Source organism: Eulemur rufifrons, chromosome 22, assembly GCF_041146395.1.
Source record: "Eulemur rufifrons isolate Redbay chromosome 22, OSU_ERuf_1, whole genome shotgun sequence".
Taxonomy (NCBI): domain Eukaryota; kingdom Metazoa; phylum Chordata; class Mammalia; order Primates; family Lemuridae; genus Eulemur; species Eulemur rufifrons.
Window position 1 is genome coordinate 2,069,468 of NC_091004.1, and position 27,075 is coordinate 2,096,542.

The 27,075-nt window shown below is 54.8% G+C and overlaps 1 protein-coding gene across 5 annotated transcripts; it reads left to right on the plus strand.

Moving 5' to 3' along the window:
* The first annotated feature begins 119 nt into the window (after positions 1 to 119).
* Positions 120 to 26,824, plus strand: XPC (XPC complex subunit, DNA damage recognition and repair factor). Of its 5 annotated transcripts, none has more exons than XM_069497736.1 (16): positions 120 to 336; positions 6,757 to 6,952; positions 8,994 to 9,112; positions 10,083 to 10,206; positions 11,087 to 11,171; positions 11,800 to 11,957; positions 12,229 to 12,346; positions 14,714 to 14,803; positions 16,590 to 17,438; positions 19,962 to 20,122; positions 23,949 to 24,030; positions 24,200 to 24,334; positions 24,420 to 24,589; positions 24,688 to 24,781; positions 25,670 to 25,759; positions 25,887 to 26,824. In XM_069497736.1, the coding sequence occupies exons 1-16, from the start codon at positions 168 to 170 to the stop codon at positions 26,100 to 26,102; spliced, it is 2,856 nt and encodes a 951-aa protein (XP_069353837.1). In that variant the 5' UTR covers positions 120 to 167; the 3' UTR covers positions 26,103 to 26,824. The 5 variants fall into 5 exon arrangements, with proteins under 5 accessions (XP_069353837.1, XP_069353838.1, XP_069353840.1 ...); XM_069497737.1 differs by having other exon boundaries at positions 120 to 273; XM_069497739.1 differs by having other exon boundaries at positions 120 to 252.
* Positions 26,825 to 27,075: the final 251 nt, after the last annotated feature.

Here is a 27,075-nt window from a genome sequence, read left to right on the forward strand (position 1 = left end):
TTGAAGTTTGTTTTGCGCCTCGCTGTTTACGGCGGCCCTGACGGCTGGGGCGGAGCTTCATCGGGGGGCGTGGCCAGAGCTGGCTCGCCTTGGGGGGCGGAGGCGGCGCTCCGGCAACTTCCGGTGGCCTGAAGCGTCCCCGGCGCGGCGGGTCTTGCCCGGGCAACATGGCTCGGAGGCGCGCGGCGGGCCGGCAGCCGCGGGAGCGCGGCCCACGCAGGCAGAAGGCCAAGGGCGGCGGCGCGGCGCGGTGCGACGAGGACGCGGGAGACAGCGCGGCCGAGCCGGGCTCAGCGGGCAGACGCCGCCGGAGGCCGGGGGAGGCCGGACGCGGAGGTGAGGACCGGAAGTTGCCCGTCCCCGGTTCTCCCCCCCCCGCCCCCCGGGTGTCCCCGCGGCTTTGGTTCCCCCCGGAGCCCGGAGGGCGACGTCCGGCCTCCCGGCCGCTGCTGAGGGCCGCACGGGGGACGGTGTCGCGGCTGTGTCGTGTCCCCGGGAGGCGGACGGGCCGGGACGGAGGGCGATCACGTTGCCCGCAGGGTCCCCCGTTGGAGTCCGGCGTGACCTCCTCCCGTGCACGGAGGACGGGCGTCGTCTGCTCGTCACGGACAAAGCAAAGCTCGTGATTTGCCCCCCTTTAGCCCGCCCTTTCCCCGGTGCTTCCGGTCGCCCCCTTGTCAAAGCAACCCCCCCCTTTTCCTGCATCCGGTTCATCCGCAATCCCGGAATTGCACGTCCAGTCCGCCCACTTGTCTTAACGCCGGTGGCCGCAGCCCCTGTCCATCCCCTGTCGCCTGAATTCCTGCAATTTCCTCTTTCCTGGCTCCGTCTCTTCCCTTGGCAGCGGTTCTCTGCCCAGAGACCCGGATGATCCTAAAAAAAAATCATGCCAAGCTGCCACTTTAAACCCGCCTTGGCTTCCCGTTGCTTTTTGCAGAAAATCCCACTTTCTTCCTTGACCTGCACTTGACCTGCACCTGACCTGCACCTGACCTGCACTTGGCCTGCACTTGACCTGCCAGACGCTCCGCCATGTGTCTGCAGCCGCCTCTCCCGTTGCCTCCCACCCCTGGTCTCCTTGCCAGACACCCTCCTTATTGGTTTCCTTTCTGGTCCTCAGCTGTGCCGAGTTATTTGTGCCCTGGAGCCTTTTGCCTTTGATGTTTCCTTCTGCCCGGAATGTTCTTTCGGGGCGGTTGCCAGGCTCATTTCTTCTGTTCCTTCAGGTCTGGGGTGAGACACTCCCTGAGCGCGCTGTAGAAGGGGGTCTTTCCCGGGCTCTTTTTTCTTTTTCTTTTCTTTTTTTGTGACAGAGTCTGGCTCTGTCGCCCCGGGCTAGAGTGCCGTGGCGTCAGCCTCGCTCGAAGCAGCCTCAGACTCCTGGGCTCAAGCGATCCTCCTGTCTCAGCCTCCCGGGTAGCTGGGACGTCAGGCATACACCACCATGCCCGGCTCGTTTTTCTTTTTTGTAGAGATGGGGTCTTGCTATATTGTCCAGGCTGGCCTCAAACTCCAGGGCTCAAGCCATCCTCCTGCCTCAGCCTCCCGAGTAGCTGGGACTACAGGCATGCGCCACCATGCCCGGCTCATTTTCTTCTATATATATTTTTAGCTGTCCAGCTAATTTCTTTCTAGTTTTAGTAGAGACGGGGTCTCGCTCTTGCTCAGGCTGGTCTCGAACTCCTGGCCTCGAGGGATCCTCCCGCCTCGGCCTCCCAAGTAGCTGGGACCACAGGAGTAGCTGGGACTACAGGCATGTGCCACCACGCCCAGCACATTTTTTATATATATATTTTTAGTTGTCCAGATCATTTCTTTCTATTTTTAGTAGAGACGGGGTCTCGCTCTTGCTCAGGCTGGTCTCGAACTCCTGACCTCCAGCGATCCTCCCGCCTCGGCCTCCCAGAGTGCCGGGATGACAGGTGTGAGCCACCATGTCCCGGGCATTTTTTATCGGACTCTAATGATTGCCCTCCTAGCCTCTTTCGGTCTGTAATGGTCTTATTTGCTTCCTTTTGGATTGCCTAGTGTTTAAGCTTCATGCAAGCATATCTTTTTTATTGCTATATCCTATCTTGTCCTTTCCCCCCTCCCCCACCCTCCGGGTGTATGTGTTCATCCCTTGGTATGCTTGGGAGATTTGGTCCAGGACCACCAAGGATACTAAAATCTGTGGCTATTAAGTCCAAAGTTATATAAAGTGTTGTGGTATTTGCATAGAACCTATGCATATACTTTAAGTCATCTCTAGGTTATTTATAATAACTAATACAATGAAAGTGCTGTGTAAATCGTTGTTATACTGTATTTTTAGCGTTTGTATCATGTTTTTATTGTTGTACTTTTTGCCCAGATATTTTCCATTCGCAGTTGGTAGAATCTGCAGATTCAGGGCTGACTGTACTAAATGCTCAATAATTTTTTTTTTTTTTTTTTTTGAGACAGAGTCTCGCTCTGTCGCCTGGGCTCGAATGCAGTGGTATCTCCATAGCTCACTGCAACCTCAAACTCCTGGGCTCAAGCGATCCTCCTGCCTCAGCCTCCCCAGTAGCGGGAACTACAGGCACGTGCCACCACGCCTGGCTCATTTTTTCCATTTTTTGTAGAGATGGGGTCTCACTGTGTTGCCCAGGCTGGTCTCGAACTCCTGATGTCAAGAAGCCCTCCTGCCTCGGCCTCCCAGAGTGCTAGGATGACAGGCGTGAACCGCTGTGCCCGGCTCAATAAATAAATATTTGAAATAATTGCGAAATGCATGCTGTAAGAGGGATTTCTGGGTCCCCTGAGATATTTATAACTGCGTAGAAGGTCAGAGTAGGTAACCAGGAGGGGCTCTTAGCACATTAAATTCTGAGTCTGTAATGATTGTAAGTTCATCGTCCATTTGGAAACAGTCAAAGGGTTAATAATTCCTAAACTTAGGAGATGATTTACCGGCCAGTTAATATGATGAGCACCATTTTCTTCGTTCATTTACTCATTTATTCGCATAACATTTTTTGAGTCTCTGCTGTGTGCTGTGCATGGGAGATACAGATAGCTCGGAGGATCTTAGTGTTGACGGGACATTTACATATAAAACATGCAAGGCAGAGTGGGTTAAATGTCCTGGAAGAAGGTACAAGCATTTGTGATTTGCAAAAGAATGATCGGGTTTGACTGGAGCGATTGCAACGTGCTCTGTGAGATTGTTCGACGCGCTACGGAAAGGGTGGTCACCGTTTTAGCAAGGGGCTATCAAGAGGGAGTTCGTATTCTGGTCGGGGTCTTCCGGATAGGCAGCCATTCAAAAACGAAAAAGATTTTAAGCTGATAGCAATGCCACCTTCCTGGGCAGCATTTCTCCCAGCTAAACATTCGCCACCTGGTGGCCAGCTTGGTATAGCTGCAACGCTCAGGAATTCCGCGCAGGAGGGTAGATTATTTTGGGCAAATATTTTAGCCCTTTGGAACTTACTCTATGAAACGTGTTACTACCTTGCAAGGTGATCGTGCCTGTTGAGTGAGACAGCGTGTGAAACTCAGGGCACGGTCTCATGTCATTCAGCCCATGGTGCACCCAATCTTACTCAAACCCTGCCAGGCAGAAGAGCGAGCTGTATAATCCCCAAGGAAGCTTCCAGCAGGATCTGAAGAGTTCATCTTTGCCGTGGTTTTGGTGGAGGAGCACAAACTCAGCAACTGTGGTTTGGGCTGCAAGTGGCACTAATTTGGTGACTATCAGTGCGACCCTGTAGGTTTTAACAGGCAGCCGTTTGCATGCAAATAAACGTGATACTTGGCTGCTTTCAACAGACAGGAGCAAAAAAAAAAAAAACGGTCTTCGTTATTATTTCCTCGTTGACTTTTAGGGCACCTCTGGATTCTTCCTATTTTTTCTCTACGTTATTATTTCCTCGTTGACTTTTAGGGCACCTCTGGATTCTTCCTATTTTTTCTCTACGTTATTATTTCCTCGTTGACTTTTAGGGCACCTCTGGATTCTTCCTATTTTTTCTCTACGTTATTATTTCCTCGTTGACTTTTAGGGCACCTCTGGATTCTTCCTATTTTTTCTCTACGTTATTATTTCCTCGTTGACTTTTAGGGCACCTCTGGATTCTTCCTATTTTTTCCTCTACGTGAATGCTTTCATCGGGATAATGTATTCCTCCCGTCAACAGCTATTTATTGAGCACCTACTGTTTCCAGGCGCTACTCTAGGTACTAGGATTATAGCTGTGAACAAGACAGGCACAGTCCCTGGTCTCACGATGCTTATCATGTTTGGGGAGGGGCAGGTGAGACAGACAATAAGGTCAAAAACCAAATTCACAGGTTGCCAAACAGGTTGCTGCAATCCAGTTTCTGTGGGGGCGGGGAGGAAGCAGCTAAATCAACAATCGGTGATCAGGGAAGGCCTCTGAGGAGGTGACGTCTGGAGCCAGTTACTGAGCATATAATTTTGCAGCCGTTCATAGGAAGTTCTGGGGGAAGAGAATTCTAGGCAGAGAGAAGAGTCGATTAAAAGACTGTTAGGAGCGAAAGAGCTTGGCCAGTTGGCCGGACACAGTGAGTGAGGAATTGAGGTGGGAGAAGGGGGCCAGGCCCTCGGCTTGGTCAGGAGTTTGCATTTTATTCTAAGTGCTGGGAGATGTTGCTGGAAGGTTTAGCCAGGTGTTCCTGTTAAATCCTAATAGATTTAGCAAACCACAGCGGTATTAATTTCTGCCCTACTAGAATAATGCTAAGCTCAATGACATTGGTAAGGTGGGCGTATTAGGTAGCTGTGGATCTTGGAAAGCTCTGGAAAAGAGCCTCTGGATGCTTTAGGGACCCCCCCAAAAAAAATCGCAAAGAATAAAGGAAGAAAAGTCACCCATGTTTCTGCTGTCCAGAAGTAACCACTAAATAATGGTATATTTCCTTCTCTCTGTGTTCTTTTAGGTAGCAGAAAAGCTGTAAAAACTTCCCATGCTTAAGCATTATAGCATATAACATCCGCCTCTGTCCTAAAAGATGACTGAATTATATTTTATTGTGCGATTGTACCATAATTTAATAATTATGGTTGGACTTTCAGATTTTTTTTTTTAAAGAATTATGTATATTACGACTAATGATGCCATGAACATCTCATGGGTTTTGTTTGTTTGTTTGTTTCCTTTTTGTTTTGCCTTTTAACGCCTCTGCTTTTCTCTTCAAAACACAGAAATAAAACCTGTGCCTGAAACCAACCAGAACCATTTGGTGATGGCGTTTGAAATATCCTCCCACCTGCTTTTTTTTTTTAGATTAGTAAAAAGGAGTATTTAGCATCTTTACTTATTAACAGAGGGCTAAAGACCAGCGTAAGATCCAGAAATCTTGATTTTTAAGGACTTGCTCTACATGAGGTGTGAGGCATAAACTGTTATTCAGCCTCTGGCCTTGGAATAAGAAATCTAGTCTCAGATTCGAACAACTAAATTTTGAATATTGTTCTGCAAAATTTTGACTCGTTAGGTTTCCATTAAAATGTTTGAAACATGGGAATGAGTAAATTCCTTCTTTTAGAGAACATATTTTTAAAGAAACAGAGCCAAATCAGCGATCTGTCTAGCGTTAAAATAAATGCCCCTCTAATACAAACTTTATTTAAATTAAATTATGATTTTATGTAGATCAGAAGAGAGAGTCTTTTTTTTCCCCTGTGCAAGAGTACATTCCTGGGGAATATAAAAGCCTGTCCAATGGGCAACGTATGGAACCTGCAATTCTGTATCCCCCATAACAATAAGATGAAATAAAAAAAATAAAAAAAAATAAAAAAAAAAATAAAAGCGTGTCCAGAGAGCTAACAGGACAAACCATAAATGAAAGGATTCGTATTAATTTGCTATTTTAGGTTACCGTTGTAGCTTTTTTTTTTTTACAACCTCAATAAAAGAATATTTTTATTTTTTTCAAATTAATTGCAGCAGAGTCACGCCAAGGAAGATGTATTTCAGATCCAAGATCACTTGTGTGCACATATTTGCCAAACAGAAAAATGTCTTTTCCTGCCATATCATTATCAACTATTTATTAAAATTAATTTGTTAAAATAAGTGTTATATGTGAATACGCACGCCACCCTTTTGGACACCCTGATGAAACTAAAACTGACCTCTCGTGCTTTTTTTTTTGTATTTCCCTTGAACAAAAACAGTAACTATTTTAGGAAAATGCAGATATTTTTCAATGGCTGCTGTTTTATTTCAGCCCTGAGTTTGCTGACGGTGGGTAGGTGAGCGTTGTTGGGTTAGTCTGGAAAGGTTTCATAGCAATAGTGAGCACAGTTGGGTCTCGAAAGATGGCAGAAACAAGGATTTGTAGGAATAGGATTGTGGTAAAACTCAGACAGATTTAGGGACTGGGAGCATTTTATTTCAGATGAATAGGACATGCCTGGAACCAATCGTTAGCCTTGGCAGGGAGCAAGCAAGCAGGGTCCTTGTTAACGGATTTATGTGTTCTCTTTGCTGGAGATCAGCTGGAATTTAAGATGTGGACGTTAGATTTTATTTGGAGTCACAGGCATTCTCTGTCGCCTTAGGAGTTTCAGGGAAGAAGGGTGGTTTTTTCCCTCTGGACACAGACCAGCCACAGGGGAGACAGGCCGAGAGCTGGTGGCTGCCCACTCCTGGGGTGCAGACGGGGCTCAGAGACAAGACACAGAGCCCTGTCGTGCCCCTGGCCCCCCGAGCCACACCCGACTTGTCATCGCTGCCCTCTTGTTCCCTGCGGTCCCCCTAGATGTCCCGGAAGACGAGGAGCCCCCAGAGAAGAGCCTTCCCTCCAGGGGTTCCCGAGGAAAGAGAAAGAGAGACCCCAGCCACGCCGAGCCCTCAGCAGAGGGGCCCACGCAGAAGAAAGTGGCCAAGGTGACGGCGAAATCTAAGAAGGTCAAGGTCGTGAAGGAGGAAGGCCTCAGCGACGGAGAGGATCTCAGGTGAGAGCTGGACCCCTCTGGGCCCATCGGCCAAGCGCTAGCCATCAAACCGACTCTTGCTGCTGGTGCCTGGGATCCGGATCATTCACCGCTTCCGGGTGTCACTCAGACCAGCCAGCGCTGGGACCTTTTCCCCTGGGGACAATGACAGCTCGCAGAAAGTGCTTTAAATCACGGTTCCACAGCCAGACAGCGGTACAACCGGGACAAGCCATAGAGATCCTAGTCTCGCTTGATCACAAATGCCCAAAGTTTACACGAGCTCAAAGCTCCAGATACATTTTATAAAGGAATTTGCAGAAATATATTGCATACGAGCAACCGTACAGTCTTTTAAATTTTTTCTTAAAAATCTTCTTAATTTAAGGCCAGTTTTTAATTACACCTAATGCTATGTACTTATTTATGGAGCGCTTATAATGATGTCGCGATCCGTATAATTATCGTGATCAGATCAGGGTAATTTAGCATATCTATCATCCAACATTTGTCATTTCTTCGTGTGGAACCGTGTTTTAGCTACCCACTTGTCTATGTAGTTATCTGCTTAACTAGCTAACCGGTCCATGGTTGTATCGTGTGACATACCTAAGTATTGTCACACCCCGACTTCAAATCGGAATTCTGTCACCTTCAGTCCCCTTAGATCCTGTTTCTTCAAGATGGAAAAAAATCTTTTTTTTTTTTTTTTGAGACAGAGTCTCGCTCTGTGGCCCGGGCTAGAGTGCCGTGGCGTCAGCCTCGCTCTCAGCGACCTCAGACTCCTGGGCTTAAGCAATCCTCCTGCCTCAGCCTCCCGAGTAGCTGGGATGACAGGCATGCGCCACCACGCCCGGCTCATTTTTCTTTTTTTCTTTTCTGTAGAGATGGGGTCTTGCTATGTTGTCCAGGCTGGCCTCAAACTCCGGGGCTCAAACCATCCTCCTGCCTCAGCCTCCCGAGTAGCTGGGATGACAGGCATGCGCCACCACGCCCGGCTCATTTTTCTTTTTTTCTTTTCTGTAGAGATGGGGTCTTGCTATGTTGTCCAGGCTGGCCAAAACTCCGGGGCTCAAACCATCCTCCTGCCTCAGCCTCCCGAGTAGCTGGGACTACGGGCATGCGCCACCACGCCTGGATCATTTTTTCTATATATTTTTAGCTGTCCAGCTAATTTCTTTCTATATTTGTTAGAGGCGGCGTCTTGTTCTTGCTCAGGCTGGTCTCGAACTCCTGACCTCAAGCGATCCTCCCGCCTCGGCCTCCCAGAGTGCTGGGATGACAGGCGTGAGCCACCGCGCCCGGCCTCAAGATGGAAAAAAATCTTTTGAGTTGGTTTGTAATAGGATCAACAAGTGTGGATTCCCTGTTCTCGGTTTCTGGCCTCGAGCTGTACACGTGTGCATACAGACATCACAGCCATGACTTCCGGAACTCACTCACGTCATTATTGTGGTGTCTTCTAAGTTCTCGCTGGACTGTCTTCTTTCATACGGCTCTGGATGGTGGGTTTCTTTTTTTTTTTTGAGACAGAGTCTCACTCTGTTGCCCAGGCTAGATGAGTGCCGTGGCGCCAGCCTAGCTCACAGCAACCTCAAACTCCTGGGCTCAGGGGATCCTCCTGTCTCAGCCTCCCGAGTAGCTGGGACTACAGGCATGCGCCACCACGCCCGGCTAATTTTTTGTATATATATTTTTAGCTGTCCATATAATTTCTTTCTATTTTTAGTAGAGACGGGGTCTCGTTCTTGCTCAGGCTGGTCTCGAACTCCTGAGCTCAAACGATCCGCCCACCTCGGCCTCCCAGAGTGCTAGGATTACAGGCGTGAGCCACCGCGCCCGGCCGGGTTTCTTTTTTGACAGCACATCTAGTATTAATCAGAGCACATCTTGGGGAGGTTTTGAGAGCCCTGTTGACGGAGGAGATGAGGCTCACTCAGAGCTCCGTGACAATCCTTAAATAATCGCAGCAGAGTCTCAATCAAGAGAAGGAGGAAATCTTTTAAATTCCGTAACCCCGGGATGTCTCAGCCTTCTTCATTGTCCTGTGGTCTTCACACAGGGACGTTCCGAGTAAACTCAAGAAGACACACCACCCAAAGAGAGGGCCTCCTGCGGACAAAAGCAGCGACAAAGGAGAGGATGAGGAAGAAAGCGAAGATGACTGGGAAGAGGTCGAAGGTGAGACATCTTTGCAGCATTGTTTGTTTGATTCTGTTTGCAGTCATATGTCACTTACTATGATCCTGTTTTTTTGTTTTTTGTTTTTTTTTTTTACTTTAGAACATTTACACCTTTTTTTTTTTTTTTTTAAGAGGTGGGGTCTTTCTGTGTTGTCCAGGTTGGCGTGCAGGGGCACGGCCGTAGCTCCAACTTGTGGGCTCAAGCGATCCTCCCACTATCGCTCGAGGTCAGGCGTTGGAGACCAGCCTGAGCAAGAGCGAGACCCCCGTCTCTACTAAAAATAGAAACAAATTAGCCAAACAACTAAAAACATACAGAAAAACGAGCCGGGCGTGGTGGCGCATGCCTGTCGTCCCAGCTACTGGGGAGGCTGAGGCAGGAGGATCGCTTGAGCCCTGGAGTTTGAGGCCAGCCTGGACAACATAGCAAGACCCCATCTCTCCAAAAAAGAAAAATGAGCCGGGCGTGGTGGCGCACGCCTGTCGTCCCAGCTGCTCGGGAGGCTGAGGCAGGAGGATCGCTTGAGCCCAGGAGTCTGAGGTTGCTGTGAGCGAGGCTGACGCCACGGCACTCACTCTAGCCCGGGCGACAGAGCAAGACTCTGTCTCAAAAATAAAAATAAAAATAAAAAGACCAAGTATCTCCTGAAACAAAGACTGTCAGCTCTTCTGTAGCAGGGTCTGTATCTGATTCAACCTAGTGTCTCCAGGCCTTAGTTTCCCCACCTAACAACTACTGTGGGTGGTCGTGTGGGTTACGTGAGACAGTTAATTATAAAACGTTTCGCACAGCGCCTGGCGCTCTGCAGGAGCTCAGAGCCACGGTGGGCATGCAGTCCCCATGGCTTGTGACGTCCCACCCCTCCGTCCCTGCCTCCGTTCCCTCCTTGCCAGCAGAGCTTTGATTCTGTTGCGTGCGATGGGTGCTATTGCCGTTATTATTGATTTGTCAAAACTACCGTCGCCAGAACTCAGCGAGCCTGGGCCGGGTGACGCGGGAGAACATGCCACCGCGTCTCAGTCCCTTCTGCCCGCGACGCCGGTGGAGATCGAGATCGAAACGCCGGAGCAGGCGAAAGCCCGAGAAAGGAGGTAAGATGAGGTCTTTGCTTCTCGGCTCCAGGGCACCGGAGGCTGAGTGTCACCGCAGAGAGCCCCGGGGTCGCCGTCAGGGCCTTGGGCCGAGAGACCGTCGTGTCCCGGCTGGGGCAGGACACGGGAAGGGGGTGTCCCGCGTACAGGGCCTGAGCAGGTCAGCCACCAGGTTGGAACGATCCTCAGAACAGTATCAGAATGAGGAGCCCGAGGCTCAGAGAGGCTGAGTAACATTTCGGGGGTCACACAGCCCGGAAGCAGAAGAGCTGAACGTCTGTCGTCGGACTCACTATCATTCACGCTTTTCCTGGCATGATCGTGAGCCCCCGCCCCCCCCCCCATCCATCGAGGGGTCCCCGGCCGGTGGCCTCTGGTGGCTCGAGGGTGTGGCGTGCGGCGCCTGCTAGTCCGTGGGTTCCCGAATCCGCTGGTTGCGGGAACAGGACTCGGCACGGAGGAGACTCTAGAAGTCATTCGAGAAGGCCCGAGTGGTCTTGAAGATCCAAGGGACACAGCCGTGAAAAGAGATGTCACACGCCAGGACGGCGCCGTCTGGGCGCGCCTGCATGTGACAGGAAGATGCTGGTTGCTAGGCAACGAGGCAGCAGTCGGCAGGGCCAGGCAGAAAAGACCCCCTGGACCAAGCGAGCTCCGAGGCCCCTCGGTGGGGACGTGATCTGGGGCCGGCCGAGCACGTGACGGTGTCACGCGGGCCAGGAGGACGAGGCAGGCCGGAAACCAGCAGGAAAGCGGAGAGAACGGTCCACACACGTCACTACGAGCAGAACGGATCCCTCGGGGACCCCGGGTGGCGAGGGGGGGGCGGCCTGGCCTCAGTTTCCCCCCCGGTGCTCAGACTTCTCCCCGCGTCTTGCAGAGAAAAGATAAAGGTGGAGTTCGAGACGCACCTTCGGAGGGTGATGAAGCGTTTCAGCAGAGAAGTCCACGAGGACACACACAAGGTGAGCGCGGGGGACGTCAGCGTGTCTCCCCCCCCCCCCCCCCCCGTCTTTGGGACGTGACGGGGGTCTGGATCGCAGGGCCCGGCCTGCCCTGTCTTCCCCCGGCCACTGAATGACGTCGGTCCCGACCTCAGTGAGCGTCGCGGTGGCTTTCGACGGTGGCCGGTGGTGACTGACGTAGCGAGGTCCAGGAGGACGGGACACAGGCCGGGACAGTCAGACACACACAGGGAGGTGGCCAGAGGGGCCCGGGGAGCCCCGGTCCCACCGCCGGCCTCCGTGCACGTCCCGCCCAGCTGTCCCCCGAGTTGCTTTTCGTCCCGGTCTGCTGGTCACAAACTCCGGACGTGGTAGCATTTATTCTAGAAACCCCTGCCACGTGGGTCTCCAGCCGATGGGAACTCTTGCCCGAGCCGGTGCATTTTGCAGCCTTCAGTTGCAAGAAGCAAAGAGGGGCTGGAAGGTGGTCTAGGGAGGCGGCCGGTGGTGGCATTTTTGCCTTGCCGTGCGTGGAGATGGCAGCGCGTGGCTCCTGTCCCCATTCTGTCCGGACTCGGGCAGCGGGAACGCCCTGCTGGCTCTCAGCGTCCTTCTCTGTCCCCTCCGTCCTCCCCGCCTCCCCCGCCAGGTCCACCTCCTGTGCCTGCTGGCCAACGGCTTCCACCGCAACCGCGTGTGCAGCCAGCCGGACCTGCGGGCCGTGGGCCTCTCCATTGTGCCACCGCGCTTCGCCAAAGTGTCACCGCGGGACGTGGACGCCTATTACCTCTCCAACCTGGTCAAGTGGTGAGGCCGCCGTCCTGCCGCTCTCGGGGCTGGGTTCGGGGCAGCCCCACGCACCCGCCTCCCCGAGGTGGGGACGGTGTGCCCGGCGGCGGCGGCGGTGGCCGGCGTGACCGTGGTGACACAGAAGCGCCAGGCCCCGGCCTGCCCGGGAATGGCCGGGTGGGACAGAGCCAGGCGGACCCCGCGGTTCACGACCCCGCCCCCCGTTTGATTTTCTTGGGGCCGTCAAAGAACGAACGTCCCTCCCCGCTTTACCCCGGTTTCTCCCCAGGTTCATCGGAACATTTACCGTCAACCCGGCGCTGTCGGCCAGCGAGCGGGACCTGCACACGACCCTGGAGAGGAGATTCGCCATTTACTCCGCGAGAGATGACGAGGAGCTGGTGCACGTAAGCGGCTCCCCAGGGAGCGCCGTTTCATTAGCCTGGTAGCTGACGGTGACCCTGGCCACCGTTCCCGGTGACGGATGTGCATGTCACCTTTTGTTCTTCTTTTTTGAGACAGAGTCTCGCTCTGTCGCCCGGGCTGGAGTGCCGTGGCGTCAGCCTTGCTCACAGCAACCTCAGCCTCCAGGGCTCAAGCGATCCTCCTGCCTCAGCCTCCCGAGCAGCTGGGACGACAGGCATGCGCCACCATGGCCGGCTAATTTTTTGTATATATATATTTTAGCTGTCCATATAATTTCTTTCTATTTTTAGTAGAGATGGGGTCTCGCTCTTGCTCAGGCTGGTCTCGAACTCCTGACCTCGAGCGATCCTCCCGCCTCGGCCTCCCAGAGTGCTGGGGTGACAGGCGTGAGCCCCCGCGCCCGGCCCTTTGCCCCTTTTAAATTAGGTGGTCTTTTTGTTCATGAACCCTAAGACCCGCTCATCTATTCTAGCTATCAGTCACCTGTCAGATACACGCTTTGCAAATATTCTCTCCCGTTCTGCAAGTTATCTTTTGACTTTCTCGATAAAGTCCTTTTTTTACACAAACACTTGTCCTTTTGACCAAATCCAAGTTAACCTGTTTTGTTTGTTCCTTGAGCTTTTGGGGTCCTGTCTGAGAACCTATTGCCAAATCCAGGGTTGTAAAGATCGGCCCCTGGGTTTTCTTCTAAGAATCTTATAGTTATGGCTCCTGCATTTAGGATTCCGTCCATCGAGAGTTAATATTTGTGTACGATACGAGGTAGGTTTTCAGCTTCATTCTCAGGCCTGGGGATATCCCGTGGTCCCAGCATGATTTAGCCTTTCAACTCTTGGTTTTATTATTTTCAGTATTTGTTGAAGAGGTTGTCTTTTCAATAGGGAGCTAATGGTGAACTTGTAGAAAATCAACGAGCTATAAATGTATGGGTTAATCTCTGGCTTCTTAGTTCCCTTCCATTGGTTTATTTACATGTCTATTCTTTCTTTTAAATTTATTTTTTATTTTATGAGAATTGGCATTTTTATACATGTCTGTTCTTACGCCACGACAGCACTCTGTTCTTGAGCTCTTTGGGCCCCTTGAAATCCCAGATGTTTTTTTTTTTTTGGAGACACGGTCTCTGTCACCCAGGCTGGAGTGCGGTGGCGTCATCATAGCTCACCGCAGCCTCCAACTCCCGGGCTCAAGCGAGACTCTGTCTCCAAAAATAAAACAAAGAGGCTGGGCGCGGTGGCTCACGCCTGTCACCCCAGCACTCTGGGAGGCCGAGGCGGGAGGATCGCTCGAGGTCAGGAGTTCGAGACCAGCCTGAGCAAGAGCGAGACCCCGTCTCTACTAAAAATAGAAAGAAATTAGCTGGACAGCTAAAAATATGTATAGAAAAAATTAGCCAGGCATGGTGGCGCATGCCTGTCGTCCCAGATACTCCTGTAGTCCCAGCTACTCCTCTAGTCCCAGCTACTCCTGTAGTCCCAGCTACTCCTACAGTCCCAGCTACTCCTACAGTCCCAGCTACTCCTGTAGTCCCAGCTACTCCTACAGTCCCAGCTACTCCTACAGTCCCAGCTACTCCTACAGTCCCAGCTACTCCTGCAGTCCCAGCTACTCCTGCAGTCCCAGCTACTCCTGTAGTCCCAGCTACTCCTGTAGTCCCAGCTACTCCTCTAGTCCCAGCTACTCCTGTAGTCCCAGCTACTCCTCCAGTCCCAGCTACTCCTGTAGTCCCAGCTACTCCTCTAGTCCCAGCTACTCCTCTAGTCCCAGCTACTCCAGTCCCAGCTACTCTTCTAGTCCCAGCTACTCCTCTAGTCCCAGCTACTCCTCCAGTCCCAGCTACTCCTACAGTCCCAGCTATTCCTGTAGTCCCAGCTACTCCTATAGCCCCAGCTACTCCTCCAGTCCCAGCTACTCCTGTAGTCCCAGCTACTCCTACAGTCCCAGCTACTCCTACAGTCCCAGCTACTCCTCTAGTCCTAGCTATTCCTGCAGTCCCAGCTAGTCCTCTAGTCCCAGCTACTCCCACAGTCCCAGCTATTCCTGTAGTCCCAGCTACTCCTCTAGTCCCAGCTACTCGGGAGGCTGAGGCAGGAGGATCGCTTGAGCCCAGGAGTTTGAGTTTGCTGTGAGCGAGGCTGACGCCACGGCACTCTAGCCCGGGCCACAGAGCGAGACTCTGTCTCAAAAAAAAATAAAACAAAGAGACTTCTAGTCTCCTGTTGTTGGACAGTTTGTTTGTTTCCCACTCTTCCCTATCCTGAACAAAGCGCTACAATAACCACATCACACTAGCGAAGTCCTTAGTTATTTTCCGAGGACGAATACGTTGTTCCTTTTTACCGTAGATGTTTCTGCTGATTCTCCGGGCTCTGCAACTCCTGACCCGGCTGGTGCTGTCGCTGCAGCCGATTCCTCTGAAGTCGTCAGCCGCGAAGGTGAGGTTTGCAGGGATTCCAGAGAAAAATCGGCTGTTGACCAGAGAGGAGAGAGCAGCTCTCACACTTTAAAAAATGGGTCACGATTATATTTTTAAGAGCCGGGATTCGTGAAGCCTGGGTTCTTTTTTTTTGAGATAGGGACTTGCTCTGTCGCCCGGGCTAGAGCGCCCTGGCGTCAGCCTCGCTCGCAACAACCTCAGACTCCTGGGCTCAAGCGATCCTCCTGCCTCAGCCTCCCGAGTAGCTGGGACTACAGGCATGCACCACCCACGCCCGGCTCATTTTTTCCTATATGTATTTTTAGCTGTCCAGATAATTTCTTTCTATTTTTAGTAGAGACGGGGTCTCGCTCTTGCTCAGGCTGGTCTCGAACTCCTGACCTCGAACGATCCTCCCGCCTCGGCCTCCCAGAGTGCTGGGATGACAGGCGTGAGCTGCCGTGCCCAGCCTAAAATTTCTGTATTCTTAAAACTATAACCACGTTCAGTCCCTAAGTATTTGTCTGCAAATTGCATATGTGCAAGGTAGGTATTATTATTGCTCAGGAAAGTGAGACTCAGAGGTGAAATAATTTAACCCGAGCCACGTAAGAAATTGGAGACAGAACTGGAATTTGAACCCAGATTTGTCTGTTTCTAAATACCACGCTCCTCTCTCTGCTTTACAGCTGGCGTAGAAAGAACTGGAGTGGGGCCTTCTCTGAGCTGCCGCAGACCTTAGCTAGAGCTTTCACACAACCTCAGAGACAGCCAGGGACATCACCCTGTTAGGTTACAACATTGCAGGCTCTCTATCCTTTCATTAGCCAAAAAAAAAAAAACAAAAGAAAAACCAACCAAAGTCTTCCTTTGGGCCGGGTGCGGTGGCTCATGCCTGTCACCCCAGCACTCTGGGAGGCCAAGGCGGGATGATCGCTCGAGGTCAGGAGTTCGAGACCAGCCTGAGCAAGAGCGAGACCCCGTCTCTACTAAAAATAGAAAGAAATTATCTGGACAACTAAAATATATATAGAAAAAATGAGCTGGGCGTGGTGGCGCATGCCTGTCGTCCTAGCTACTCCTCCAGTCCCAGCTACTCCTGCAGCCCCAGCTACTCCTGCAGTCCCAGCTACTCCTCCAGTCCCAGCTACTCCTACAGTCCCAGCTACTCCTCTAGTCCCAGCTACTCCTACAGTCCCAGCTACTCCTACAGTCCCAGCTACTCCCGCAGTCCCAGCTACTCCTCTAGTCCCAGCTACTGCTCTAGTCTCAGCTACTCCCACAGTCCCAGCTACTCCCGCAGTCCCAGCTACTACTCTAGTCCCAGCTACTCCTACAGTCCCAGCTACTCCTCTAGTCCCAGCTACTCCCACAGTCCCAGCTACTCCTACAGTCCCAGCTCCTCTAGTCCCAGCTACTCCCACAGTCCCAGCTACTCCTACAGTCCCAGCTACTCCTACAGTCCCAGCTACTCTAGTCTCAGCTACTCCTACAGTCCCAGCTACTCCTACAGTCCCAGCTACTCTTGTAGTCCCAGGTACTCCTCTAGTCCCAGCTACTCCTACAGTCCCAGCTGCTCGTCCAGTCCCAGCTACTCCTACAGTCCCAGCTACTCCTACAGTCCCAGCTACTCCTACAGTGCCAGCTACTCGGGAGGCTGAGGCAGGAGGATCGCTTGAGCCCAGGAGTCTGAGGCTGCTGTGAGCGAGGCTGACGCCACGGCGCTCTAGCCCGGGCGACAGAGCCAGACCCTGTCTCAAAAAAAATAAAAAATAAAAAATAACCAGACTCTTCCTTTGCGTAAGGGGAAGAAACCCGCCAAGGAGAGAGCCATGGAGGATCCCGGAGGCTCCTCGGAATCTTCCAGCCGAGGTCGAGGAAACCGCAGCAAAGCCAAGCCCAGCAAAGGGGCCAAGCAGGAGCAAACCGTTGCTAAGGCCGCCGGCGACCGCGGTGCCAAGGGCAAGAGGAGCAGGGCGGGCAGGAGGAGAGGCGGGGACCCGTCGTGCAGTGAAGAGGAGGAGGAGGAGGGTGCCCGGGGCCGGCCGCGTGGCCAGCGGCGACAGGCGGCCTCCAGGGTGTCATACAAAGAGGAGAGCGGGAGCGAGGACGCCCACAGCGGCGAGGACGCCCACAGCGGCTCCGACTTCGAGCCCCCCAGTGGGGCAGCCGGCGACCCCTCCGACGACGACGACTCGGAACCCGGCCTTGCGAGGCAGAGGACAAAGGCCGGGGCCAAGAGCGCGTCCGGGCCGCGCCGTGGGGGCCCCCCAGCAGCCCCCTCCGGTCCCACGCGCGACAAGGGCCGCCGCAAGCCGCCCGGGGACAGCGAGGAGGCGGATGGCGGCGGGGTCCCCGCGGGCGTGGACCACTGGCTGGAGGTGTTCTGCGAGCGGGAGGCCAGGTGGCTGTGCGTGGACTGCGTGCACGGCGCGGTGGGCCAGCCGGCCGCCTGCCACCGCTACGCCACCAAGCCCCTGGCCTACGTGGTAGGCATCGACGGCGACGGCTGGGTCCGCGACGTCACGCAGCGCTACGACCCCGCCTGGCTCACGGCCACCCGCAAGCTGCGCGTGGATGCCGCGTGGTGGGCGGAGACGCTGCGGCCCTACCGGGGCCCCTTCACGGAGAGGGACAAGCAGGAGGACTCGGAGGTAAGTGCTCGGCCTCTAGAAGCGCCACGTCCCGGTCGGGCCGGTGGTTCACGTCCTTCCCCCTCCCTGAGCGCCTTCTGCATGCCCGGCGCCGGGTCGCGGGTTGCCAGCATGTTCCGCCGTTGAACCGTCACGACACCATGAAGCCGGGGGCGATGGTGGCCTTAATTTTCCCAGCAAAACATCGCAGAGCCCAGACATGAGTGGACTTGGGCTTCGAGCCCAAGTCTGTCTCCTTCCCGGTCTCGTCCAGTTATAAAGTCGGAGCTTTGAAAGCATTTCTGCAAGGGACGCAGCTCAGGCTGGGGACGGGAGGGTCCCCCTCTTTCCCATCGCGCCTGCTCAGACAGACACAGGCGCGCCCCTCGTAGCCAGAACATTCCTGGGAAGGAGAAGGTGTCTGTAGTCTGCCGGGAAGGCACGCCGGGAAGCAGAGACTTCTAGAACGTAGCAGGGGCGATGTCACTTGCTCCCAGAACCAACGCTGACGCCAGGAGGCAGCAGCTCCGAGCTGCCCGTGGTGGCGGCGTTGGGGACAGCTGGGCGATTGTGCCCGGGAAGGTGCCCGGAGTTGCCGGGGGTCTGTCTGCAGTCTCGCAGGACAGGCAGGGCGCGAGTCTGTGTATCATTTCCTGTGACATCGCGACCCGTTTGTTGAGCAGTTGCTTCGGGGGTGCCCTGGATTCTTTTTATTAGGTGACGACAGGTCAGACGTCACCTGCGCAGGTGGCATTGTGACCGGCCTGACCGTAAAGAACTAGCTCAGGCTGAGGTGCAGGGTCCCCTCCCTCCCTCGGCGGCCCCGCGCGGCCAGGCTGATTCGTCAGGGTGCTAGAGATGCCACGGGAAGGCTTGGTGACTCGCTGTAGGTGACACAGTGGGGATCAGGGGCCCTAGAGAAGGGCAGAGGGCGGGCGCGGAAGACAGCGGACCGGGAGCAAAGTCGGGGCGCCAGGTTCCTGGGAGAGCCGAGTCGGGAGCCCAGGGTATGGGACAGGGACGTCACCCGGAGCCGCGGCCGCGTCACTGAGGAAAGCCCTGCACTCCTCTCCCGGGAGGACCTTGGACAGGGCAGGCTGCCGGGCTGGGGAAAGCGTCTAAGGGCCAGAATAGGTTAGGTGACGTCCTGAATTCGCCACAAGCCACAGGGTGACTCACTCACAGCGTTCCCTTCGTCTGTCACCTACTCAATGGCCAAAGCCACACATGCGACATTGCAGAGTCCCCTGTGTCCCTGCAACCCCAGCTGCCCCATCTGTTGTCGGAAACAAGTTAGTGGCCGGGCGCGGCGGCTCCCGCCCGTCATCCCAGCACTCTGGGAGGCCGAGGTGGGAGGATCGCTCGAGGCCAGGAGTTCAAGACCAGCCTGAGCAAGAGCAAGACCTCGTCTCTACTAAAAATAGAAAGAAATTAGCTGGACAGCTAAAAATATATATATAAAAAATGTACCGGGCGTGGTGGCGCATGCCTGTAGTCCCAGCTACTCCCGTGGTCCCAGCTACTCCTCTAGTCCCAGCTACTCCCGGAGTCCCAGCTACTCCTCTAGTCCCAGCTACTCCCACAGTCCCAGCTACTCCCATAGTCCCAGCTACTCCCACAGTCCTAGCTACTCCTCCAGTCCCAGCTACTCCCACAGTCCCAGCTACTCCTGCAGTCCCAGCTACTCCCATAGTCCCAGCTACTCCTCTAGTCCCAGCTACTCCTCTAGTCCCAGCTACTCCCACAGTCCCAGCTGCTCCTCTAGTCCCAGCTACTTGGGAGGCCGAGGCGGGAGGATCCCTCGAGACCAGGAGTTTGAGACCAGCCTGAGCAAGAGCGAGACCCCGTCTCTACTAAAAATAGAAAGAAATTAGCTGGACAGCTAAAAATATATAGAAAAATGAGCCGGGCATGGTGGCGCATGCCTGTAGTCCCAGGTACTCCTACAGTCCCAGCTACTCCTCTAGTCCCAGCTACTCCTCTGGTCTCAGCTACTCCTCTAGTCCCAGCTACTCCTACAGTCCCAGCTACTCCTCTAGTCCCAGCTACTCCTACAGTCCCAGCTACTCCTCTAGTCCCAGCTACTCCTCTGGTCTCAGCTACTCCTCTAGTCCTAGCTACTCCTGTAGTCCCAGCTACTCCTGTAGTCCCGGATATTCCTCTGGTCCCGGATACTCCTCTAGTCCCAGATACTCCCACAGTCCCAGCTACTCCCGTAGTCCCAGCTACTCCTCTAGTCCCAGCTACTCCCGCAGTCCCAGCTACTCCTACGGTCCCAGCTACTCCCGCGGTCCCAGCTACTCCTCTAGTCCCAGCTACTCTCGCGGTCCCAGCTACTCCTCTAGTCCCAGCTACTCCCACAGTCCCAGCTACTCGGGAGGCTGAGGCAGGAGGATCGCTTGAGCCCAGGAGTCTGAGGTTGCTGTGAGCGAGGCTGACGCCACGGCACTCTAGCCCGGGCAACAGAGCCAGACTCTGTCTCAAAAAATAAAATGAAATAAAATAAAACCAGCGTGCTCACGGCCGGCCTCCCGGATTCCGCAGTTTCAGGCGAAGCAGCTGGAGCAGCCCCTGCCCACCGCGGTCGGCTCCTACAAGAACCACCCGCTGTACGCGCTGAAGCGGCACCTGCTCAAGTACGAGGCCGTCTACCCCGCCACGGCCGCCGTGCTCGGCTACTGCCGCGGGGAAGCCGTCTACTCCAGGTGCGTGGGGCGGCCGGGTGGGCCTCGGAAGCTTCCAGAAGGTCTGGAGGTCGCAGAGCTTCCCGACAACATCTGGAGGCCGTGCACAGCCGTGTGCGTTTGCTGGGACGAGGGGGACGGATGAAAGCGTGAAAATTGAACAAGGATTACAAGACCAATGGGGGGAGTTACGGGGAAAAGTAAAATAAAAAGTAGGACAAGGCCGGGCGCCGGGGCTCACGCCTGTCATCCCGGCACTCTGGGAGGCCGAGGCGGGAGGATCGCTCGAGGTCAGGAATTCGAGACCAGCCTGAGTAAGAGCGAGACCCCGTCTCTACTAAAAATAGAAAGAAATTATCTGGCCAACTAAAATATATAGAGAAAAAATGAGCCGCGCATGGTGGCGCATGCCTGTAGTCCCAGCTACTCGGGAGGCTGAGGCAGGAGGATGGCTTGAGACCTGGAGTTTGAGGCCAGCCTGGACAACATAGCAAGACCCCATGTCTACAAAAAAGAAAAAAAGAAAAATCAGCCAGGTTTGGTGGCGCATGCCTGTAGTCCCAGCTACTCGGGAGGCCGAGGCAGGAGGATCGCTTGAGCCCAGGAGTCTGAGGTTGCTGTGAGCGAGGCTGACGCCACGGCACTCCAGCCCGGGCGACAGAGCCAGACTCTGTCTCAAAAAAAATAAATAAATAAAAAAAATAAGTAGGACAAATACGATGTAAGATAAGGCGATAAAGAACACACAGATATAAGTTAAAAACATACGAAAAGGAAGGAATAAAGGATTTGATCACGAACATTAAAACGAGTGGGTAGTTTCATGGCTACAGAGCTCTGTTTGGGATGATGAGAAAGTTCTGGAACGGATGCAGGTGACGTCCGAGCAGCTGTTTAAATGGACTTAATGCCCACCGAACTGTACACTTAAAAATGGTTAAAATCGTGTGTTTTATATTTTATATAAAAAAATTATGTAAAAAATATTTTTATGTAAAAAATTTTTTTTACGTAAAAAAAAATTTTTATGTAAAAAAATATTTTTTACGTAAAAAATATTCTATGTTTCATGCCACGGTAAAAAAAATCACTAAAGTAAGAGTAGAATGAGTAAAATATGAATAAAATATATACAAACTTAAACCTGGAAAAAATGTTAATGTAATTTTGAGGAAAGGACAAAATAAAAATAGAAACAGGAATTTTGAGAACTAGCAACAGAAAGCTAATAGAAGAAGCGATTTTTTTTTTGTTTGGTTTTTTTTTTGGAGACAGAGTCTGGCTCTGTCGCCCGGGCTAGAGTGCCGTGGCGTCAGCCTCGCTCACAGCAACCTCAGATTCCTGGGCTCAAGCGATCCTCCTGCCTCAGCCTCCCGAGTAGCTGGGACTAGAGGAGTAGCTGGGACCACAGGCATGCGCCACCACGCCCAGCTCATTTTTTCTATATATATTTTTAGTTGTCCAGCTAATTTCTTTCTATTTTTAGCAGAGACGGGGTCTCGCTCTTGCTCAGGCTGGTCTCGAACTCCCGACCTCGAGCGATCCTCCCGCCTCGGCCTCCCAGAGTGCCGGGCTGACAGGCGTGAGCCCCCGCGCCCGGCCTGTGGATGTATTTTTATTGTGGTAAAACACCGCATAACACACAATTTACCATCTTAACCGTTCAGTGTATAGCTCGGTGGCATCCAGCACATTCTCACTGTCACCCACCTGTCCCCACCATCCCTCTCCAGAACGTCTTCCTCCTCCCAGGCTGAGGCTCTGTCCCTGTGAAACACGGACCCCCGTTGCCCTTCCTGAGGCCAGACGGCCACCGTGCCACTTCTCGTCTCTGTGCACTGGAACATTCTAGAATCCACACACCTGCAGGGTCCCACGGCGTTGATCGTTGTTTTGCGCCTGGCTTATGTCACTTAGCATAACGTCCTGAGGTTCGCCCACGCGGTGGCACGTGTCAGAATTCCTTTTCTTTCTAAGGCTGGATTGTGTCCCATTGTATGTACTTAGATCACGTGGTTTATCGTGTCCTCTCTCAGTGGACACGTGTGTGTTGCTCCTACCTTCAGGCCACCGTGAGTAACGCCACTGGGAACACGGGTGTGTGCCTGTGTCCCTTCGAGACCCCGTTGTCACTTGTGGGTGGCGGGGTCGGCTGCGTAGACACAGCCTCGCTGGACCAGGTGGAAATTCCCCGTGTAAGGTTTTCAGGGGCCGCCATGCTGTTCCCACGGTGGCTCTCCCAGTTTCCATGTCCACCGACAGGCCACGAGGGTTCCACTTACACCACCTCCTCGCTGACGTGTGCCATCTTGTCGTCTTGGGGAGCAGCCGTTCGGGTGGGCGTGAAGTCATGGAAAGTGGACATTTATTCCGGGAGAGCTGCGTCCCCTTCATTGCCACCTCCCTCGGGGAAATATTTTGGGGTTTTTTTTTTTTTTTTTTTTTCATTTTTTTTTTTTCGTTTTTTTTTTTTTTTCATTTTTTTTTTTTTTTTTCGTTTTTTTTTTTATTATTTTTTTTCCTCTTTGGAAATGTCGGTGACTGCCCTGTCTGTCCGTCCTCCAAGCCTTGAGCGTGACGAGGACATCATTGCTCTCTGGGGCCATCGGAGACGTCCGGTGCTGAGCACGAGTGTGGCGTGGAGCCTCCCCGCTGTGACACTCGGCGTCTGGTCCCCCCGGCAGGCCCGTGAGGACACACACAGCACCTTGTCGACTTAGACGGGGCTCGTGTGTCCCCGTAAACCCATCCTGCGTTGAACATGCATTTAGCTCCCCTGACCGAGCGCACAGCGTGGCCCAGCCGAGCCCGCCTCGAACACCTCAGAGCGTCTACACCCGCCTGCGGCTGGGCCCGGTCTCACCGCAAAGCTCAGAGCGTCTACACCCGCCTGCGGCTGGGCCCGGTCTCACCGCAAAGCTCAGAGCGTCTACACCCGCCTGCGGCTGGGCCCGGTCTCACCGCAAAGCTCAGAGCGTCTACACCCGCCTGCGGCTGGGCCCGGTCTCACCCCAAAGCTCAGAGCGTCTACACCTGCCTGCGGCTGGGCCCAGTCTCACCGCAAAGCTCAGAGCGTCTACACCCGCCTGCGGCTGGGCCCGGTCTCAGCCCAAAGCTCAGAGCGTCTACACCCGCCTGCGGCTGGGCCCGGTCTCAGCCCAAAGCTCAGAGCGTCTACACCCGCCTGCGGCTGGGCCCGGTCTCACCCCAAAGCTCAGAGCGTCTACACCCGCCTGCGGCTGGGCCCGGTCTCACCCCAAAGCTCAGAGCGTCTACACCCGCCTGCGGCTGGGCCCGGTCTCACCCCAAAGCTCAGAGCGTCTACACCCGCCTGCGGCTGGGCCCGGTCTCAGCCCAAAGCTCAGAGCGTCTACACCCGCCTGCGGCTGGGCCCGGTCTCACCCCAAAGCTCAGAGCGTCTACACCCGCCTGCGGCTGGGCCCGGTCTCACCCCAAAGCTCAGAGCGTCTACACCCGCCTGCGGCTGGGCCCAGTCTCACGCAAAGCCTGTTTGCTAACAAAGTGTGGAACAGCGCGTGCACTTTGCGGGATTTTACACTAAAAACGAAAAAGAGAGGACGGTCATGTGGGACCTGTAGTCAGCGCAGTTTCTCTTGAGCGTGTGTCGCTTTTGTGTCGTGATTCAGTCACAGAATCCGAGCGGAACCGTCTGGACTCAGGCCTGGCCTGCGCCGAGGCCTGGGTCGCCCAGCCCGGGCCGGGATTCGCCCCCCGTCCAGGGTGCTGTGCTGAAATCGAGCCTCAGACGCCCGGGGGGTGGGGGGGGGGACCGGGCAGGGCTGTGGGCCCCAGGCAGCCGCGGGACAGTGTCCTCTGTGTCCCGCAGGGACTGCGTGCACACCCTGCACTCCAGGGACACCTGGCTGAAGAAGGGCAGAGTGGTGAGGCTGGGAGAGGTCCCTTATAAGGTAGGTGACAAGCCCGGGGGACCCGGTGGGGGCTGGGGGGGGGGATAGGCAGGGCAAGGCTGGAAGGCAGAGCCGGGGGTGGGGACCGGTGAGCAGGCGCTGGCCCAGTGTGTGTCTGGCTGGGGGTGACACACGGGGGCCGTGACCCCGCGCCGTGTCCCCGGCGCAGATGGTGAAGGGCTACTCCAACCGCGCCCGGAGAGCCCGCCTGGCCGAGCCGCAGCTGCGGGACCACAGCGACCTGGGCCTGTTCGGCCACTGGCAGACGGAGCCGTACCAGCCGCCGGTGGCCGTGGACGGCAAGGTGAGGACGCCTGTGGCCCCCGGAGCGGTTGGAGGGGTCCGCCACGATGTCCCCACGATGTCACAGCCCCGCCCGCCGCCCGCAGGTGCCGCGGAACGAGTTCGGGAACGTCTACCTGTTCCTGCCCAGCATGATGCCGGTCGGCTGCGTCCAGCTGCACCTGCCGCAGCTGCACCGTGTGGCCCGCAGGCTGGGCGTGGACTGTGCCCAGGCTGTCACCGGCTTCGACTTCCACGGGGGCTACTCGCACCCCGTGTGCGTGAGGGGCCGGGGGGGGGACCGGGGTGGGGACCGGGAGGGGGTGGGGGGGGCGGAGAGCGGACGCAGGGTCACCGCCTCGTGTCCCCCAGCAGGACCGACGGCTACATCGTCTGCGAGGAGTTCAGGGACGTGCTCCTGAGCGCCTGGGAGGAGGAGCAGGCGCTGGCGGAGAAGAAGGAGAAGGAGGTGAGCGGCGGGGAAGGCGGGCACGGCCGGCCCCGGCCCCCTCGGCCCCGGCCGGTCTCCACGTCGCCGTCCCCTGCCCACGATGCGCCCGGATCCGGGCTCTCGGGTCTCACATCAGACCAGTCATTTGCAGACGAGGCTGCGTGGGACCGAGAAACTGCGTGTTTGAACCTGAAACCGTGTGTGTGCGTGTGCACATAGGTATCTTTTTTTGGTTTTGTTTTGTTTTGTTTTGTTTTTTGAGACAGAGTCTGGCTCTGTCGCCCGGGCTAGAGTGCCGTGGCGTCAGCCTCGCTCACAGCAACCTCAGACTCCTGGGCTCAAGCGATCCTCCCACCTCGGCCTCCCGAGTAGCTGGGACGACAGGCATGCACCACCACGCCCGGCTCATTTTTCTTTTTTGTAGAGATGGGGTCTTGCTATGTTGTCCAGGCTGGCCTCAAACTCCAGGGCTCAAGCCATCCTCCTGCCTCAGCCTCCCGAGTAGCTGGGACTACAGGCATGCGCCACCACGCCCGGCTCATTTTTTCTATCTATATTTTTAGCTGTGCAGCTCATTTCTTTTTACGTTTAGTAGAGACGGGATCTCGCTCTTGCTCAGGCTGGTCTCGAACTCCTGACCTCGAGCGATCCTCCCGCCTCGGCCTCCCAGAGTGCCGGGATGACAGGCGCGAGCCACCGCACACGCCCGGCCTGATTTTTTTGTATTTTATTTAGACACGGGGTCTTGCTCTGTTGTCCAGGCTGGTCTCCCCAGAGTGCCGGGATGACAGGCGGGAGCCACCGCGCCCGGCCCATAGATACCTTCACGTTCTCAGCTTCCGCCTCAGGGTTTTTCCCGCAAACGCCAGCGTTGAACCCTGTCTCCCACCTCCTTTCTGCCCGCAGAGAAGGGAGAAGCGAGCCCTCGGGCACTGGAAGGTTCTGGTCAAAGGCCTGCTCATCCGGGAGAGGCTGAAGCTGCGCTACGGGCCCAAGGTCAGTCTGCGTCCTCTGCAGGGACAACGAGCCGGGGCGGGTTTGTCGCAGGGACGGCTCGGAAGTCACCGGCCCACGTTCTGGTCACCGACCCCGGCCTGTGTCCCCCTCCGCTATCCCCCTGCAGAGCGAGGCGGCCGCGCCCCACGTGGCCGCGGGCGCTGGCCTCTCCTCCGACGAAGAGGAGGGCACCAGCTCCCAGGCAGAAGCGGCCAGGATCCTGGCGGCCTCGTGGCCTCAGAACCGGGACGCCGAGGACAAGCCGAAGCCGGAATGTTCCAGGAAGAGCAAGAGGGGGAAAAAAGCAGAGGCTTCCCATCTGTTCCCCTTCGAGAAGCTGTGATCCGAGTGCCACCAGCCCCACACCTCCCTGGGCGGTGGCCGGACCCCAGTGGCGTTGCAGGCGAGGCTGGCGGAGGAGGCCGGGGGAGGAGGCTGAGGGGAAGAGGCCGGGGAAGGAGGCCGGGAGGAGGGGCTGCAGCAGGTCTGGGCTGGCCCGGCCCTCGTCACATTCGCCCAGGGTCGGGGGGGGACTTCCAGTGCCTTTTGTCACCAAAGCCCACCTGCTCTGTGAGCGACAGAACTCTTGCCCGGAACCACCCTCCCCCTCCTTAGACCTGTTCTTCCCGTCTTTGGAATCGTGGTCGGTTTTTGTATAGAAGCCACCGGGGAAGTTTCTGGATGACGGTGTAGTTAGGAATGCCTTTGGGAATTCTGGTGCATTTAGGAATTTTAGGGTGCATTTAGGAACCCCAGTCCGTCTGCCTCTATCTCACAAGTGTTTTCGCGCCCTTGGGCCCCTTTCTCCACAGGCCGTTTATTTTTGCCCCGAATCAGGTTCGCTAGCTGGACTCGAGTCTCCCAAGTAACGTTCTGTGGCGGCAGAAACTAGAACGGAGCTCGTAAAGTCAGGAAAGAAAAGGAACGCTGGTTGCACCGTAAGGAGATGTTAGGCTGACTAAAAGTAGATCAGTGTCAAACCAGATTTTATTCATAACTGGATAAATTTACAAAGCTCTGTGCATTATAGATGTTCCAGAGAAAGAACTTTTGTACCATTTTCAGGAAAAAAAAAATAATAAAGCATTTATCTAAAAAGATCTGGCTCTCCACGTTCTTTCAGCTTTTTTTTTTTTTTTTTTTTTTTGGTAGCATTGGGGTCTTGCTATGTTGTCCAGGCTGGACTCAAACTCCTGGGCTCAAGTGATTCTCCCACCCCCAGCCCCGCCAAGTGGCGGTAAGGCCTGTGCCGTGTCTGGCTGCTTCCAGATTTTACGTTAGCTGAGAACATCCAGGTGATGGAATGAATTGTTCAT